The sequence below is a fragment of the Dendrobium catenatum genome, unplaced genomic scaffold, assembly GCF_001605985.2.
Source record: "Dendrobium catenatum unplaced genomic scaffold, ASM160598v2 fragScaff_scaffold_334, whole genome shotgun sequence".
Lineage (NCBI taxonomy): Eukaryota > Viridiplantae > Streptophyta > Magnoliopsida > Asparagales > Orchidaceae > Dendrobium > Dendrobium catenatum.
Window position 1 is genome coordinate 183,275 of NW_021318796.1, and position 18,871 is coordinate 202,145.

Sequence of the window (18,871 nt, forward strand, 5' to 3'; positions counted from 1 at the left end):
TTTGCTGAAATCGAAATTCGGATGGTCTCCAATTTAATATTTGATGTTTCCAGCTTGATTTTGCCTTGAGATTCGTGCTCGATCAAGGTAATTTTTTGATGATGTATCAAATATTAATGTGGTAAATCTTTCTTCCTTGAAAGTTTTTGGTTACATTTCTTATATTCATGTTGGTTCTACCACTTGAAGTAAATTTGATGCTAAATCTAAAAGATATTTCTTTATTTGCTATTGTGATACCAAGTTTATCGAGAGCATTGATGTTATCTTTAGTGAAGATATCTTATATAAAGATCGGTTGAAAGCAAACTCTGAAAGCTTTGAAGCTCTAATATCTTATATAAGGATAAGTTGAAGGCAAAATCTGATAGCTTTGCAGCTCAAAAGGTGAATGAAATTCCATTGAAATGCATTCATGTAGTTGAGATTGAAAATGTAAGTACTGCAAAATATAGCATAGGCCTTGAAGAAGATCAAAGAACCCCTGCTACTTCAGTCAAGAGGTATGATAGAATTCTCAGATCACAATTTTGTTGATTTATTGAGGTGAACCAGAGTTGCGATGAAGCCATGAAGAATAAATAATCAATCAAGTGGGAGTTGGCTATGAATGATGGTATGGATTTCACTTTATCTAATTAAACATGGCAGTTGACAGAATCACCAAAGGGAAAAAAGACCTTGCATAAGAAGTGGGTTTCTTAGTATAAAGAAGAACATGACAGAAGCAAGTGGTACAAGGCAATGTTATTTAAACGTTTTTAGTAGAAAATATGCATTATTTATGCAAAAATTTTCTCTCAAGTGGTGGAACTAACTGCAATCAGAATGGTATTTGCATTAGTGGCGAAAGAAGACTTGCATTTGAAATAGTTGGATGTAAAAACAACCTCTCTCATGGTGATTTGTAGGAGGAAGCCATTAGGATTCATAGCACAAGAAAAAAAGAGAATTGCAAACTTCATAAAAGTTTATACGGTCTCAAACAAGCATCATGACAGTTATACATTACATCTTTATAGTTTTATGGAAAGCAATGATTTCTTGAAGTATCGAGAAGGTCACCACTGCAATATAATGGCCTTCGGTAATTCAAATGCCATTTTATATTATATGTTGTTGATATGTTGATAATAGGTAGGTGAAAACAAGAAATCGGTAAGATGAAAAAAGCATTGTCTTAGGAGTTTGCAATGAAGGTTTTGAGTGTTATGTAGCAAATATTTTGGGATGAGATTTACATGGAATAATGATGTTTTGAAGCTATTACATGAAGAATATGTGAAGTGCCTAATAGGTTCAATATGCAAAATGCCAATCATGTAATTACTCATTTGGGTAGTCAATTTAATCTATCATGGAGCAAGCTCTTTTGATAGAGGTAAATGTACCTTGTGCTTGGCTGTCTTATGTATGGCATTGTATGCATCAAACTAGACATTGAGCAAGCAATGTGAGTTATAAATAGGTATATGAGTTAATCATGTAAAGAACACTGCGTGACAATGAAGGGGATTTTCAGGTATTTGCAAGGTACTGCAACTTATGCTCTATGTTTCAGGAAGTCTAACTTGGAACTATAAGTGATGTGATGCAAGCGTGGAGTTACACAAGATTATAAAAGAAAATTTACTATTAGCTTAACCTTTATAAAACCATGCATCCATTCAAAGTCAGTTACAAGAGTTCTCCGTGATCAATTTGCTTAGGCAAAGAATTACATGGAAATTAACCAAAACAATTTAATCAAATACAAAGGGGAAAGTAATGTTAAAGCTTATAACTTGAATCCAAAGATTAATAACAAGTTGTTCACCTTGAGACCTTCCTCTCTTTCCTACGAATCTAGGTTGAGCGGAGTAAGATCGTCCACACTAGAAATGAGGTCGCCACGATGAGGGAGGAGCCAAGGAACGTCGTTGTTGGAAAGGTCCTCGGAGGTGGAGGTGGCATGGAAGGATGACCGTGGATGATCCACTCGTAGTCTGAAAATTGGTCGTCGACGGCGTCCACAGGGGTGGGAAGGATTCGATTCAAATAATCCTTGATGGTGTCGTCAAAGCCAAATCCAACGTCGTAGAAAGGAGATCGAAGGACGTGGATGGCTCCGTAGATGTCGTATTCGAGTCCGTGATCAATGGCGGGATCGGCCATGCAACATGGACTTGAAGATGAGAGGTCACGAAGAAACCCAAGATAGAAGGTGGGGGCGGCTTGGAGAGGAGGGGAGGCCGGTGGTAGAGAGAGAGAGAAGGGTTGGGGTTTATTTTAGAAAACTGAAACTAATTTCAGTTTTAGAGAATTGGGAGGGAAATTATTTGAAATCCAATTTTGAATTCCCAAATCAAGGGGGAGGATTATTGCTCATTCAATGGGGAGAGCCATTAGAGGCCAGCGAGATCAATGAGGGGGCTAGGGTTTGTGGAGAAACTGAAATTAATTTTAGTTTTAAGAGAAATTGGAGGGAATTTTATTGAAATCAATTTCTAAATTTCAAATGAGGGAAGGAGCATTGAATGCTTTCAATGCAAACTCCCTAAGAAGGGGGGCCGACGGCTTTATGTGGGAGAGGGAGTTTGGGGAAAGAGGGGTGGGGGTTTCCAAATAGGGGTGATGATGTGGAAATAAAATTTAGTGACTCCAATTTAAATTAATTTGAAATTTGATTCAATCATAGAAACTTTCCTAAATTGGAATTCCAAATTAGGAAAGAATTTGAAATTTGAAATTCAAATTTCAAATTTGAAACTAGCGGAGAGAGGGGTTGGACGAATGTGGTGAGGTCGGTGCCAAGGTGGCCGGCCGGTGTTGTGGTAGTGGCCGGCGGCTAGAACTCCAAGGAGGCGGTGGCAAAGGGGGTGGGTCGGGTTTCAGGCCAAGAGTTTCAAGTGGTTTTCTCTTGAGGTGGAGGGGAAGTGGTTGGAGGAGGAAGATAAGATAATTAGGATGCACGAACCTTACTCCGTCAACCACTAGAACTCACAAAGAGATCTAACGGTTCTTTCCTCTAGAACTCACAAAGAGATCTAGGAAAATGGGGAAACTCACAAAGAGATCAAAGTAGAAATTTTCATTAACAATAATCAATCTCATACAAGAAACAAGAGCCATATATATAGGCTCTACATGACAACTAGTACAAAAGACCAACATGCCCCTTGGGCTACAAAAGCAATCAACTACCCATAAGGGCACAAATGGAAAAAAACAGAAAATAAATGCATAATACATAAAATGCAAATACAAATAATCATCAATAGTAAAGGCTCTCCATCATGGCCATCGATCTCCTGTGTCGTCTCTGATAAACGCGCTGAAATCTCTTGTCGATGTCCACATCAATAAGGTATATTAATGCTGACATGGTATGATTAACGGTAGAAAAAGTACTACTAGGTATATTTACTCCTAACGTGGCATGGCAAATAGTTGAGTGTAAAAGATGCAAAAGTAGTAGCTCTTTCTACTATTGAGGTAGATTATATTGTTATTGTTGGCACTAGCAATAAGATGTTCCGGTTGCAATGGTTCTTGGAAGAATTTAGTCAAAAGTATGAGAGCAGTGTTTTTCGTTGTGACAACTAAAGTGCTATTATTTAGAAAAGGATATACTTTATTATTTGGTCAGCTTTGGACAAAGCATATTTAAGTTCATTTTCACCTCATCTAGTTAGCTTTGGAGGATGACATTTTTAACACTAGAGAATTCTTAGAGGTTAAATCAAGCTGATATATTGACAAAGAGACAAAATTTGGAGCTTGAATCCAGGTGATATACTAACATAGACTTTTGATCGAGAGATTGAAGTTGTGTGCAATTTTAATTGGACTTCTCTTTTAGGGAGAGGAGTTGCTGCCACTTTTGTGGAGATTTGATGATTGACTAGTCTCCATGTGGGAGATTGTTAAGTTGAGGAGCTTAATTTTACCATATGAAGAAAGCGCACTATGCAAACTTAGTCTCAGGTTGTCCTATATGATGTAGGTTATCTTTTTTATCCATGGATTCATTAGTGTAACTAGAACTTTCCTTAAGAGAGGAAGCGTTGAAAAATCTCCCCTTTGAATGGGTTATGGGCAAATAAAATGAATTCAGATTTGGCCAGTTGACATTCTCTGTTTATGTTTTAGGAATGAAAACTTTTAATTTTTTTTAGATGAGTTGGGAAAATTCAAGTTTGGGACAATAATGCTATCACGACCTGGCCCGAATGCTTGATCTAACGAGGTGGGAACAACAAGTCGGACGGTAGTAACATTTCATTCCATTTTATAACACATTAACATAAAGTTTTTCAACAACTGAAGAGCCACTAACCCCAAGAAAACTAATCAATCTATGCCAAAACTAAGCATTCACATTAGTCATAATTTTCCCTGTTTTCAATGTTGCGCCGTCTTCTATAAATGTATTCTTCCCTTTCAGCCATTTTTTTTTTTTGAAATTTACCTGAAACATTAATTTAGTGGGTTGTGCATACAGTGTAAACTCAGTGGGTAATCATTATCATGTATAAAGTACTATGCAACCAATTTCTAATGTAAGTCTATTCATTTTAAGAAGTGGCATACATTCTTTTCTTTATTCATTTTATTTCATCCAGTTGTTTATACATCTCATAACATATTCATTTACATACATAAAATACTTTACTTTAACATATATTTCTTTTCCCATTTAGTTAGTACATGAGCACCATCTAAATGTATCAAAGGTACAATCATTTCCATTTCTTTTTCCCCTTTCCTTTTCCATTTCAATTTAACGTGCATGGGTACTTTGCTTCCCTAGCCAGTACCATACGGGGGTGACTCCTGTAATTTGCATGCATATCCTTTTCCCCTTTTATCATTCATTCATTTATGCTTTGTATTTATAATATAGATAATGTCATTCTTGTTCCTATTCTTTCTTCACTTCCATTTCCTTTTTTATATTCATAATATCAGACATTTAAATTCATTAAATGTCAAAATTCCATACTCACATATACAATGAAATCCTTTCACATGATAACATGACAAGATAAGTAAAATTATTACTTAGAAAAATTTAACTAGAAATTCAACGATAAATAGAAGTGCAACAATTAAACGTCTAAATACAATAATTACCCACTTGAAGGTTTTGGCTTCAATACTTTCTAACTTTGAACTCCTGCGACGATCTTTCTTCCTACAATTCCGATCTCCCGAAAAATTATCTTATTAGTGTCGATACTTTACCTCGCACACAAGGTTAGTCAAATTCTTTCTAATCAAATCGATATTGGCATTAAGATTTTCTTCAAAATAGATAAGACATAAAATTTTAACTTGTATCTTTTACCTTAAAGGACCTTTCTTTCTTGCTGAGACGGTCTCCCTCCAATTTTTGATTTCTTCCTTTCCCTTCTAAAATTGCCATAAAAGAAATTTTAATAATTTTATTCTACAAAATCTATCTGAAGATGTATGATAAGAAAATCACTTACAAAAAGAGGATTATGCCAACCCAAAATCCTTCTTCTTCCTTTCCCAAATTCTTTCTCTCCACTTTCAAATCTCTTCCTTTGCCCTTAATGAAACACCCTCGTTGTTTAGATGATGAAATAGGGAAAGATTTATACAGGAATAGAAAAAAACAAATCTTCTTCTTCTTCTTTCTTCCTCTCAGCCGTTCCTCTTCAACAAGAACTTTCCCTCTCGTGATTTCTTCTGCCAGAATGAGCGAACTAACAATATCCAATGAGTGGAGTCGTTACCTTTCATCCTTATACGCGAAAATCTGATCGACGATGCAATCCGAGCCATTCAGGAAGCGTTATGCACGTGAGCATCCTCGCTTGCGATCCGCCTGGACCGCGATCTTCCTCCCTCGAGCTTCTGTTAAACGGGGGGGGGGGGGTAACATTATAAGCATGATTTGCTAAAATGAATTTGCGCACATTTGGTAATGAACTTAGCACATTAACTAGAACAAACACCTTGGTCTCTAGTAATCTTTCTTAAACAATGGCATGCTTGTCCAAATGACCATGTTTTCCAAACTTAGTAGGGAAAGATCGTCTCACAATTCCGATAACTACAGTATGGCAGACCAAAATTCCAATGCACATGTAAATCTCTTTTTCCTTGAATAAGCACCAATTTCTCATCCTTTTTAGTCACCATGATAGAAAATCCATCAGCTTCATTTAGTCATTCCTTATAAGAGACTTAAGAATTTCATCAGATTAATTAACTTTGACAAAGGATCCAGGTTGGGCGAATGTAATGGAATGATACCAATCTCTATTCAAATACCATTTAAGGGTTTCAATAAGATCATCTTGTATGATTCTAATATCAGGAACATATAAGAACCCAAAGTTTTTGGAGCTTTTTATTATCTTCAACATAATGTAATAAAGTCATGTGAAGAATATCAAACTTTTTTTTTGAACAGTTTTCTTCCAATCATAGCAAATGGTTTTGCAGTTATATTTCATAGCGATGTGTCCCTTCTCCAAGCATTTGAAATGCAAAGGAACTAATCTCATCTTTAACGGATCCCTAGATTGAGCAATGAGTTTATTTTGAGAGTTTGTCAGGATTTTTGGTCTACTTCATGTGATCTATGTCAACAAGGAAAGCGTTCTACAAAAGTTGCATGTTGAAAAGATTGAGTGGAGTGCATGCCTTCATTTTTCTGAGTTGTGATGGAAAAATGATTGATTTTGGAATAATACAATGATTTTCTATCCGCATTAGCTTTTTGTCACTGTTTTTAGAAGCATACATTGGTTTATCTCAATTGTAAGTGTAGAAATAATGCTTTGAAAAATTGAAATTGAAGCGTTTGCTTCATGAAGCATTTGCCTTAGCCCAAGAATTGCTAAAAGTATAATCCTTGGTGTGATTTACTTCCATGGAGAATGCCTTATATGACCACAATAAAAGGCCACATTTTTTGTGATTATTCAATTTTAAGAAAGGTTTTTTTGGTCTTTGTTGCCTTATTATGTTTATTGTTTTTTTTCTCTCCTATGGCTCATGGATGATTTTAATATTTTGATGATTACATGTCAAAGGGTTTATATTGTTATTATTATACATTTGATGTTTACCTGCTGTTCTTTTTATGTTTATTATCACTTTCCCTTTTTTCTTAGTTTTCCCAATTTCCCCATTTTTAATATTTTTTATATACTATTTTTTAAAATAGATTTTTTTCTTATAATTTTATTTTTTAAAATAAAATTGAAGTTTCAAAAACTTGCACCTTGAGCCTGCTGACACAGGAATGCTTCACCTTGCGCTTCATGATTTTTAAAAAAATGCTCTTGATCATTTCCTTCTCTCTTCTGACCATGGGTCTCTTCTTTCTCTTGCTTTACTTGCTTTTTTCTCCTCTTGAGGCATTGTTTTTTATGATTTTTTCAACCTCCTTTTTTACCTTCTTGATTCTTCCCTAACACTAGATTTTTTCTCTTGTCAGCAAATAAAGATTAAAAATCCACCATGATCTTCAGTAATACAGCTTTCTCATTATGAATCTATCATTCCATTTTGCTCGATTCTTGCTTAATTCAATTTTATATAATTCAATCACTCAACTTAGGACTTGATTACCAGGGCTTTCTCTTGATATCGACAAATTTTCAATTTATATAGATGTCTAATTAGTTCAAATCTAATTGGTGAAAGGAAAACTCAAGAGTCGGTATCTTTCTCTGTAGCCACCCATGATTATGAAAAACATGTCACCATCAACTGCTTCACAAAGAGTGGGGGTATTGACATAAGTAATATGTTACTTTGTTCGAGGCTACTCCAATATCTGTCGTCTATTTGAAAAACTAATCTCATGTCCTTTGGATTCTCTTTCTCGATTTCTCATAGAGCCTGATGCCAAATGTGATTGTGGAGCTTCTATCTCCATAAGAGGTGCTGGTACAGCCAAAGTCCAGAATTCAACATCCTTTGTTTGAACCAAAAGCACTAAAGCTTAATTTTCTATGCGGTATATATGCCCACACAATGTTTTTATATTAGTTTTTATATCTATATTTGTATTTATATAATTGAAACTAAAATTTGTTTATGGGGATATATTTGTATTTATATAATTGAAAATAAAATATGTTTATGGAATCCCCATAATTACAGGCCATATAATCTTCTAAACGCAAAATATGTCACAAGTAAACAGTGAGAAGCTTTTACAATAAGACCTTTCAAAGATCCAGAGTCATCCATAAACTAAAAATTGATATTATTGCACTTAAATTCATTTTTGACATTATAATAAGGAAATAGTAAATGGATTGAAATAATCCCGAATCAATGAAATTAAGCTCAATCACAACTTACAAATGTGGGGATGGTGCATTTGCTGTCTATAGCAAGCTTGTCCTTTCTTTTCTAAAACCTTCAGCATTATCGCTATTTCATAGATATGAACAAGTTACCCTGAGTTGTTTTCCATGCATGAATTCATGAAATGAAGTGCAATGTAAAGATTTCCTCTGCACATGTCCTACACTAATCAAAATTATAAAATTTTATTTTTTTTTTGGAAGGCAAATCAGTTGAAAAGAATACCGGAGGCATAATCTAATTCTAATTTTATTGCTGCTTTTCGTTTGATATCCCATTTGACTGTAATGCATCACAAGTTTATGTAAGGAATTGAAGGTATTCTAATTACTTGGTATGAATTTTTGATCACATTGGCCTTCTCTCTATACAGGTATTGGTTTCTTTTGCATCGTGGCTTCGATTAAGCTCTGGGTATGCTCCTTACGCTCTTGAAATTATGCTTTGTTCCACTGAAAAGTTCAGTGTATCTACAATTGTTTTTACTTTTTGTCAATCAACCATTTGAGGCTTAAACTGCTTAACACAGCTAGCAGATGCACATTGAAAGATTGAGCTGGCTTTCAGCTGTTGAGATGTAATTTTAGGAGAATTATGGTCATCATCACTGTTGCCTTTGCAAAAATCATAGATCTCATGCCAAGCATGATTGTTAGCTTTATGAATCCATTGTTTTATACAAATTGTTAACTACCGCATTTGATGGTGATATAAGTTAATTAAATCTTTGTGATTGGATTTAACCGAAGTATCTTTTAAGTTTTACCTACCAATTACCTTTTTTGACATTTCAAATTACTTCTCCCTTCCCTGAACTGATATTTTATCCATTCCTTAATGTGCACCTTAGACTACTTCAATATACTATCTTTAAACTTATCCTTGGCGGACATTAGTTTGACCTTTCTTCTAAATTATATTTTCTGGTCTTAAAAGTTATCAACTTATCCACATATCATAGCTGCTACTTTCTAGTTATATCCTTTCAAGTATTCCTTGTGATATCTAATATATAAGTTTACCTGATATTCTTCAATCACTTTTTGATGCGTTTTAATTCTAGTTAATTTGTGTATCATGTATCAATCCTTTCTTTTCTCGTCTTGTTAGTTTCCTATTGTTTTCTTTAACATTGAGCTAGATGTATGCTATCAATACGAACTTAAGTCAGTTACAATGAACTTGTAATGATGTTATTTTTATTTTTTGTTTGAACATTATTGGTTGAACATCAAGAGCTTGTAAAGAAAGATATGGGAGTACTGTGGACCCTTACAATGCTACGATTGGGTTATGTATGCATTATTGGGGTATCTTTTATGATTATAAAACTACTTTGTTTGCTAGTTATTGGATTTCAATTTTATATTCTTAATTAAATAAAATTACACATGGTAGCGCCCATTGTTCATAATACACACTTTAATTTTTGGAATTAAAAATAGCCGTTGAAGTTTGGTGAGACATCTGAAGTTCCTCTCTCTATCATGTAAGATTTTCCATTAGCCGTCTTTAGCTGAAATTGGTCAATATTGTTGATTTTCCTAAAAATTTCCTTCTATGTTAAAGCCAATGTGACTTTCAAAATATTTTTTTTTTGGTATTAACATACCCAAAAAATAAATATCACATTTAATTTATTCTTCTATAGAATCCAAATTAAGCTCCTTTTTTGAAGATGTTTCGAATTATCATTTTCATATACTTTTTAATTTCAATTCATTTCTGTTTCTTATGTTGGCTTTCACTTTCACTAAATTTATTTCTACTATTATGTTGAGCTCTTTCTTAATCATCTGGCAGAGGGCGGCATCAACATCCTTGCATGGTCTTAGGGCTGAATTGAGTTGTGGTTTTGGGGAATGGCGGGGGATATTGGGGAATTGGAATATTCCTTGCTTTGGATTTGATGGGATGAAAGTTTTATTTTGGAAGGACAAATCTTTTGGATTTTAGAGGATGCTTTTGAATGGCATTCTTATCTGACAGCCCAGTTTAACCTTCTGTTTTCTTTCATGTCAAATTAGGTTCCATAGTGAAAGTTCAATGGGTTTATAAATTATATCCTCCCATTAATCCACCCAATCACATTTTCTAGCAAAATCCAATTCACTTGTGAGACAATCCTCAAAAAATTCAATTTGTGCTAATTCTAGAGGAGTGGATAGCCATTGAAGCTTTCGTTTCTTTTATGTAAGTTATTAACTTCAGTCTCACCTGCCTAATCTTCTTTTATCATGTCCTCTTCTATTGAAGCTAACCTGTAGGTTATTAACACTTGTCTTAGGATGCTTTGTGTTTCTTTGCTGATGTTATTATAACATAACTTTTGTTTAAGTTTTTTTTTTAATGCTGGAACATATGTTGAATCTTAATAGGTCATAATGGAGAAAAAATATTCATCTAGCCAATCCCACCTAGTGGGATAAATGCTCTAGTAGTAGTAGTTGTTGTTGTAGTATTCTAGATTATTTGCTGGCCTCAAGATTTACCATAAGTTTCACATTTGTCCAAAGGTTTGAAAAGCTTATCTGGTCAATAAATTTTCTTCTGTGTTCCAAATGCTTTATGAGTTATTTAAATGTAAATAACTATAATGAACTCATCTCCTTTTATTCTCTTCCATCAACATCCTTCTTCTGTCATCTTCTTGCTTCCCTTCACATGTCTCCTGGTTGACAACCAAACAATGTGCATGGTGCATTGTTGGTGTTGGTGTGGGAAAGCTGGTGCTACTGTCTTTGCTCTTCCATCGTCAAGTCTCCCGCCCTGCAGGCCTCTTTCTAGCATCCTGTGTATCATGGTTTGCAATCTCATTAAGATTGTTAATCACCAATCATGGAGATAGCTGGGGAGAAGGAGCTATGTTTTGAGGATGTGCAGAGTAGCTAAGACTGATTGTGGAGAAGAAACATAAAGAAAATCACAGCATTGTTGTAATATATGATACGCAAGAGTGAACTAAACATGTGTTTCAGAACATTTGCACCTAGGCAAGACTTTTCATAAACCTGAGGATAACTTCTAATTTACTCTTTATTTGTTTTTATTGATCTTGATCCCTTTTTGAACTCTAATTGATGTTTGCTAGAATTTAATGGATATGCTAGGTGTAGCGAAACGACAAAGAGCCTTTATCATCTGATATAACCTAATCCTTTTATTTGTAGTGAGTTATTTGTTTTATCTTTTTTTTTTTTTAAATTGAAAATCATCAAATTGTATTTTATTGAAAGCGTATTAATTGGCCCTCTACAATTTGCTTCGCCAAAGCAATTATCAAATTACTAACATTAAGCTACAGAAGTATTACATTGGGCATTATCAAACTACTTATTGAAGATATACCAAACAAACATGTTCTTAAACGCAAGTAAACAACTTTTTAATGTTTGAGCTTGTTCATTGATTGCTATATTGCCGAGCTTGTTAACCAAAATATGAAAACTAAAACCAGTAATTTTATAAGCGCATTAATTCACTCTGATTCTAACCATTACATATAATTGATGATTGGTACTTTGGAATTTAAACAAGTTGCTTTTTCAGGGTTTCTGCGTCAACACTTGCTTCCCATCCATTAGTACAAGCAGCTCTATCATGTTTAAATTCTGAGCAGCATCTTGAAGCTGCCGTAAATGGTACATCAACTCAACCTTCATGGAACTTGTGCAACGTGCTTGAGTTTTGTTCGATGGCATTAAGTGGTTGAACTGATCTATTTTTTCTTATCTGTGGTTGGTATGCATATTTTCTATTCTTTGTTATTCCAACAGACCTTATTTTTTGTTTGCAGGATTGTATTTCTTTTGAATGATTAGCTGCAGCTAGATATGATGTAGAATGGGAGCGGCGGCTAGCCACTTAAAATTTGAATTTAATTTTCAGATTTTAATTTGGAGGGATTTGGAATTTGAAATTTAAATTTAACTCCAAAGGGGAAGGGGAATTAATGGAGAGAGAGGGAGATAGGAGAGAGAAGGGGGGAACCGGCGGTGATGCGGACATCGGCATGAAGATCTGGCGCATCTATCACAGGAGGCGTCGTAAATTGACGGCTCTAATTTAAATTGTTATTTAAAATTTATTTTATGAATTTTAGCTATTATTTTATGTTATTTTCTGTTTTATCCCTAGGTTAGTTTATTTGAGTGTTATGGCCCAAGGGGCATTTTTGTATTTTTATGTTCTCATGTTATGGCCTATATATAGGACCTTAAGCTATTGTAATATGATGGTTAATTTGATATGAAAATTTTGTGTTTTCCACACTTGTGTTCTTCTTGAGAGAGGACGAGAGTGAGATTTCTATGAGAGAAATCGAGAGTATCACCAGTCGCAGGATGGGTCCGGGTCCGGGCTCGTGACGTGAAGTCCCTTGGAGAAGGGCAAACGAATCACCCGTCAGTCTTCGGAAGAGTCCAAGGCTTGCGGTTTCTATTATTTTTATTTTCTATCTTTTGTTTCTATTAATCAATTTCAAATTTGATTAATTAATAGGTTGAGGGAAGCTTCCAAAATTAAAGTAATTAATTAGGAAGGATTTGAATTCAAATTGGATTAATTTGAATTTAAATTCCTTTCCAAATTAATGATATTCTAATAACAGAAAGATGGGGTTTTGGAGGAAATTTAAACTTCCTAAATCATGATTCTAAATTAGGAAAAGGGTAATTAAATCAAATCTAATTTAAGATCAAATTAAACTTAATTTAGGAACTTTCCTAAGTTAGCTTAGTTAATTTTAGGAAAGTATTTGAAATTTAAATTTTAATTTCAAATAGATTTAATTCTTTCCCCAAATTAGAAATGCTAATTTTGGTAGAAATTAATGATGATTGAAATCATCATTAAGAGGAAAATGATGGGGGTGGCCGGGGGCTAGGAGGATGGGAGGAGATGGGGTTGCCAGCTAGGAGGTGGTGGTGAAGTTCGGTTTAAGAGATTGGGAGGAGGGAAGAGAGAAGCTTGGTCGGCGGCTATGGAGGGGGTATGGCCGGTGGTCAAGGGAGAATGAGAAAAGAAGTGTAGGGAAAGAAAGATAAAACTATGAGCCCGGACGCTTCCTGCGGCTGACGGGTGATACGTTGCCCTTCACTAAGGGACTTCAAGCCACAAGCCCAGACCCATGCTGCAGTTGGTGGAACTACGATTCCCTCCCATAGGGATCTCACCTAATTCCTCCCAAGGAACAAAAGTGCAGAAGAAATTTTTTATTAAAACTTCATCATACCATTACACTAGCAAGTGCCTGTATATATAGGCCTCAGAAATAAAAGAAACTAAAATAAGACAATCATGCCCCTAGGGCTTACATGAGATTAGACCTTTAAATAAGGGTAAAAATGGAAAATGCATAATTAAAATAAAAATTACAAATGAAAATTTAAGATAATGCAGGGCGATCATGGTTGTCGTTCTTCAGCTCCTCCTCGGATAGGCATGGACGGTTGGATGTCCGCATCATTCTCCCGGGGTGGAAAAGAGCTCGACTCTGTCGAGTTCGCGTCCCGGGTGAGCAATCACAAGTATAAATTTGAATATAAAATTCTTTTAGCTAAATAACCCCCACAAGTATAGATTTCACGAAGAAGCTGATAAGTTTTTTTGGTGCAAAGATCATCAAGAGCACTGGGAATGAAATCATTTTATTTAAGAATGTTAACAATGATCCCTGATGATATTTATAGTTCCTAATTTTTGAAATTATTTTCTTAACATTGGTCTAACATAAAAGAGTATAAAAATTGCCTCTAAATGGCAATAATATTTGTCCTGTATTGGCATGAAAATGCGATGGAGGCCGTAGTAGGGTTTTGGGCTTTATAATGCAAAAAATAATGCAAATTGTTGAGATGGAAAGTAAATGAAAATGAAATGCAATTTTTATTTTTTTTCTTAATTATGTATGATCTGCTGTAAAAACATTTGCAAAAATTCACAAAACTCATGTAAGAGAGTTGTATGACATAAAAATTTTCTGCTGAACGGTATCACAATGCATTTGAGTTCTTGCTAATTTAAGATATTGGGGGGATTGATGCGCTCTGTCACCCCCCACGCCAACCCTACGATAAGAATTCAACGGGGAAAACAACAAAATAAGAGGTTGTTAATCACTTATATTACTATATTGCATTTCAATATAATTTTTGAGATCTAAATGTAAAACAAATTTTGAAAGAGATCATAACTTAAAACATCAATCATAAGTATAAGCTGTAAAAATTTCATTTCTTAAATTTTTCCTTCACAGAGCAACTACAAGAAACTAAAACAGATGACTATTGACAGATTACTAACCTCATAATAGATCTTTCTTACATCAACCAAAAATAACAAAAATTAAAACGTACCCTGAAAATATTGTGGTTCAACTTTCTCCTTCCCTTTTCTTGCAACAACCATAATAATTTATTTGTGATGACACCCACAAAGATATGCAACTCTGATGTAGGCAAGCTTTGTGCTGCTTGCTACCTCTTGGTTTTGCCCTTGGACTGTTTGCTATTTTTCGGTTTGGGGCCTTGGCTGCTCTCTGGTGGGCTTTGGCTCCTTGGTTTTGAGCTAAAAAAGTTGGATTCTACTTAGTTTTTACCTCATAAATGTTTGAGCTGATGTTTTAGTTCATTAATTAGAAGAATAATTGCACTTCCTAGCTCATAAAATCATAAAGGTATGTAGCTTATCTCTTCCTATTCTTGTGTCTCTTTGGTTTCTTCCTTGTGAGTCAATGCTTTGGCTGGTTGTCTTTTCGTTTCTCATCCCTGGCTGCTTTCCCGTGAATCCCCTACCCCGTTTCCTGTGTTGGCTCCTCGGGTCCCTCTTTGGCTGCTTTCCTGTGGCTTGCTAGCTGGGTTTCCCGTGACTTGCTGGCTGGGTTTCCCGTGGCTTTGCTTCCTATTTCCCTTGCAGAATTTGGGGGGCTGCTGTGGTGTCTTTTGGCCTTTCATTTCCCCAAATCTGATTGGTTTTAGTTGGAGGTGGAATGGCTTATAAATTGGAGATGTTTTGAGAAGGAAAAAGAGTGATATGACTTTATTTTTGGACATGAAAACCTGAGGGTTTTTCTTGGAAAAGCTTGAGAGCTTGTTCCACTTCTTCCTCTCTTTCTTGGGATAACTTGCGAGTTACTCCTCTACTTGATCTAGTCTTCTAACCTCTTTTTTCTATCCGTAAGTTCGACGTCACCTATATCTTTCGTCTCAAGCAATGCAAGTTATGGTTTTTTATGTCAAAAGTTTGTAAGCGTCGTTTGTAAGTATCAAGAGTTGTAAAAGTCATTTAAAATTATAAAAGTGAAGTCGTATTTTGTCTATTTTTGGGTATATTTGTGTAATTTTTGTATCCTAGGAAGCGTTTGTTTTTTGCTTGCAAAAATTAGGCTTTCTTCTAATTTTTTTGCTTGCATCAAACTCTAATACAAAGTAGTCAAGTATCAGAAATTTAAAACTTCTAAGTGCATCAACAAGTGAAAGTAAGATAGACTATAAGAAATCATTAAATAGGTATTTTACACAGTAGGTTATAACATACAACAACAACAACAACATCAAGCCTTTACACAGTAGGTTATAACATAACAGGTGAAAATACTATTATACATAAGAGCTATGTAGAGTGTTATATTAATATCATTATATTAAACTTGTTTTATTTAATATAAAAATGATATCTTGTTTGTCAATCCTACCTTGTTAGTTGTTTTCCAATATGTGCATCATACATTACCATAGTTAAGCATGATTAGATTTTAGTTCATTTCATAATTCCCTTTGCCAGTCTTAGAAGCTTCATGTCTAGATGTCTAAGTTTCTACGTCCCATAGGCTATTGAGATCACATTGCCTCCATCTCTTGTAGGCTTAATTTCATACCGAGGTTGCACTGCCTCTATTGGGTGGCATTGCCCATCAGGGTTGTGTTGTCCAACCCACCTATAACCTGATCTGATATTTTCTCAAGCTTATCTGATCATTATATTTTCCTGTTTGGGTGATGTGACACTTGACATATATATACGCACATGCATGTAGATTGATATAGCTATCAACGGTATTAACATATAAGCAAGTATGACTGTATGATTCATATACTATGAATCATTGTATGCCCGAATTGTATATAACATCATCATTTAAATCAATCACCTATTATAGGAAGTTATATGTAGAATGGTTGCATGTATCATAATATCAGGCTAATCTCAACAGGTAAGAGTATGAAGACATGTCACCCAAAACTAATTAAAATGCATGTATACAAACAATATTCAATCAACTTACATACTACAATAAAAATGCATATCTTACCTCATTGATGCTGACTCACCCTATCGGCCATGTCCTCCTATGTCCATGTGGCTCATAAACCAACTCAAATCATTTATTAACAATTCAAAATTTATCACACAATTCATATAGTTAATCTATTCTCAATTACACATTCCAATTTTCCCTTTCCATATACAACTTAGTTTTTCCTTAAAATTTCCCCACACTATGATATCTTGAATACAAACCAACTAATGTTCAATGTGTACACTAAATTGTAGTAGAAATAAAATAAATACTTCCTTACTATCACCCTCACTTCATTATCTTGGCCTCTACTCCCACCATCCATTCAAATAGCCAACAAAACCTTTCCCTATCCTATTCTTTCTCTTACTTTTTCACTAATCTCTCCCTCATCTCACTGACCAGCCCCACACAGCCACCAACATCCGCATCCGCCTATCTCACCCGACCAACACCCCCATCCACTTGTCATGACCAACTCCGATATTTGCTCCCAGCTCCTACCTACTCCACTTGCCGACGACATATTCCCGTTTCAGTACTTCCGCAAGCTCCTAGTAAAGAGAAAATAAGTTTGGGCCATGGCAAGGGATTTACTTAAAGCACAAAACAAGTGCCAGAAATTTTTACTTTTATTGATAATGTTTTTTTTTGCATGATGAGTATAAATCGTGTTTTTTACAAATGTTAAATTTAATTATTTAAATTATTTACATTTTTGATGTGTCTTTATATATTTTATAAAATAAAAAAAATCCCAAAATAGTGCTTAGGCTATTATTGTGTAGCCAATTTATTCTCCGAGTATGACGTTGCTCCAATATAGTCCCCTCTCCACTGTACAAAATTGATCAAAAATAGTCTCTTATGTTGTAATTATAACATAAAGTTGATCCCAGTTTAGGCTCACAATTATGCCAAAATTGACTCCAATTTAGTTCCTGAGGGACCATTTGGGATCAATTTTGTATTGTATAGGGATTAAATTCGACCAAACGATACTCTGGGACTAAATTGGCCATCTATGAATTGTTAGGGGGAGTATTTTGAAGTTTACTCCTTTTTAAATAGAATATTTATTGTTATACATTATTTCTAAATAAAATTTAATTGTAATTATAAAACATAACTGATGAGGACATCGGAGATCAACGGCTAAGATCTTGAGTTATTTATTTATATGTTTTATGTACTAGTTTATTTTATATTGTTATTTTTTTCTCTTTATACCCTTACTTGTGGTCATGTAATATTGTAGCCCGAAGGGCATCTTAGTATTTTATTTCTTTTCTTTTCATGAGGCCTATTTATGGGCTAGTTGTTTTGTATTTTGGGATAATGATTAATATGAAGTTTTCAATTTGTGCTTATGGATCTCTTTGTGAGTTCTAAGTTTTCTCTCTTGGGATGATCTCTTAGTGAGTTCGTGAGAGGAGAGGCCCAAGTGGGGCAAAAGCAATACCCATCAATCTTGGTGGATTCCAAGGTTCGCGGTCCTATTATCTTTTTTGTTCTTTTATTTTTCTTGCATCGAATTCCCTCTCCACCCATTCATCCTCATTGCGGTCCCTCAGGAACTAAATTGGAGTCAATTTTGGCATAATTGGTGTCCCCAACCACCTCTTGCTCCCTTCCCCAAACCTGGAAACCCCACATCCCCCACCGACCCTCCTCAAGCCCTAGCCACCCGCCGGACACCAAACCCCATAGTTGCCGGTCCCTTTGACCTTCTAGCCGCCAGCCTATCCCAAGCCTCCATGAATTTTGAATTTCAAAATTCAAAAATCCATTCAATGCTTACCTTATTTGATTTTTCTAATTATGGAAAGTTTTTGAATCTAATTCTAATTTAAATTTAAATTAGATGAGATTTGATATTCTTATTCCTTAATAAGCTAATTCATTGAGGAAGCATTAATTACTCCTCATTCAGCCCTCAATCGAATACTGCTGCTATTCAATTAGTTTCCTAATTTGGGTTGATCCAAAATCAGTGGGAATTTGAATTCAAATTCAATTTAGATTTGATGTCAAATCTTTCCCTAATTCCCTAACCCAATTAGGTAACCAATTACTCTGCATAAATCTGAGTTTAAAATCAGATTTATTCTCCTACATCAATTAAGAGCTTGGGCCCACATTTAATTAATATCAATCCCCTGATTTGCTCCCCTAATGGCCGGCTCTTTATTCCTCTCCAGTCAACATTAATTGGCATTCATTTTGGATCCA

At 34.8% G+C, this 18,871-nt stretch overlaps 1 protein-coding gene across 8 annotated transcripts in view; it reads left to right on the forward strand.

Moving 5' to 3' along the window:
• LOC110096948 (transportin MOS14) overlaps nucleotides 1-18,871 on the forward strand; it is an 82,192-nt gene that overhangs the window by 17,522 nt on the left and 45,799 nt on the right. For all 8 annotated transcript variants that reach the window (XM_028693626.1, XM_020823115.2, XM_028693627.1 and 5 more), the window contains 2 exons: nucleotides 8,714-8,754; nucleotides 11,890-11,981. In XM_028693626.1, the coding sequence (XP_028549459.1) occupies nucleotides 8,714-8,754; nucleotides 11,890-11,981 (133 nt within the window). The remainder of the gene's footprint in view (nucleotides 1-8,713; nucleotides 8,755-11,889; nucleotides 11,982-18,871) is intronic.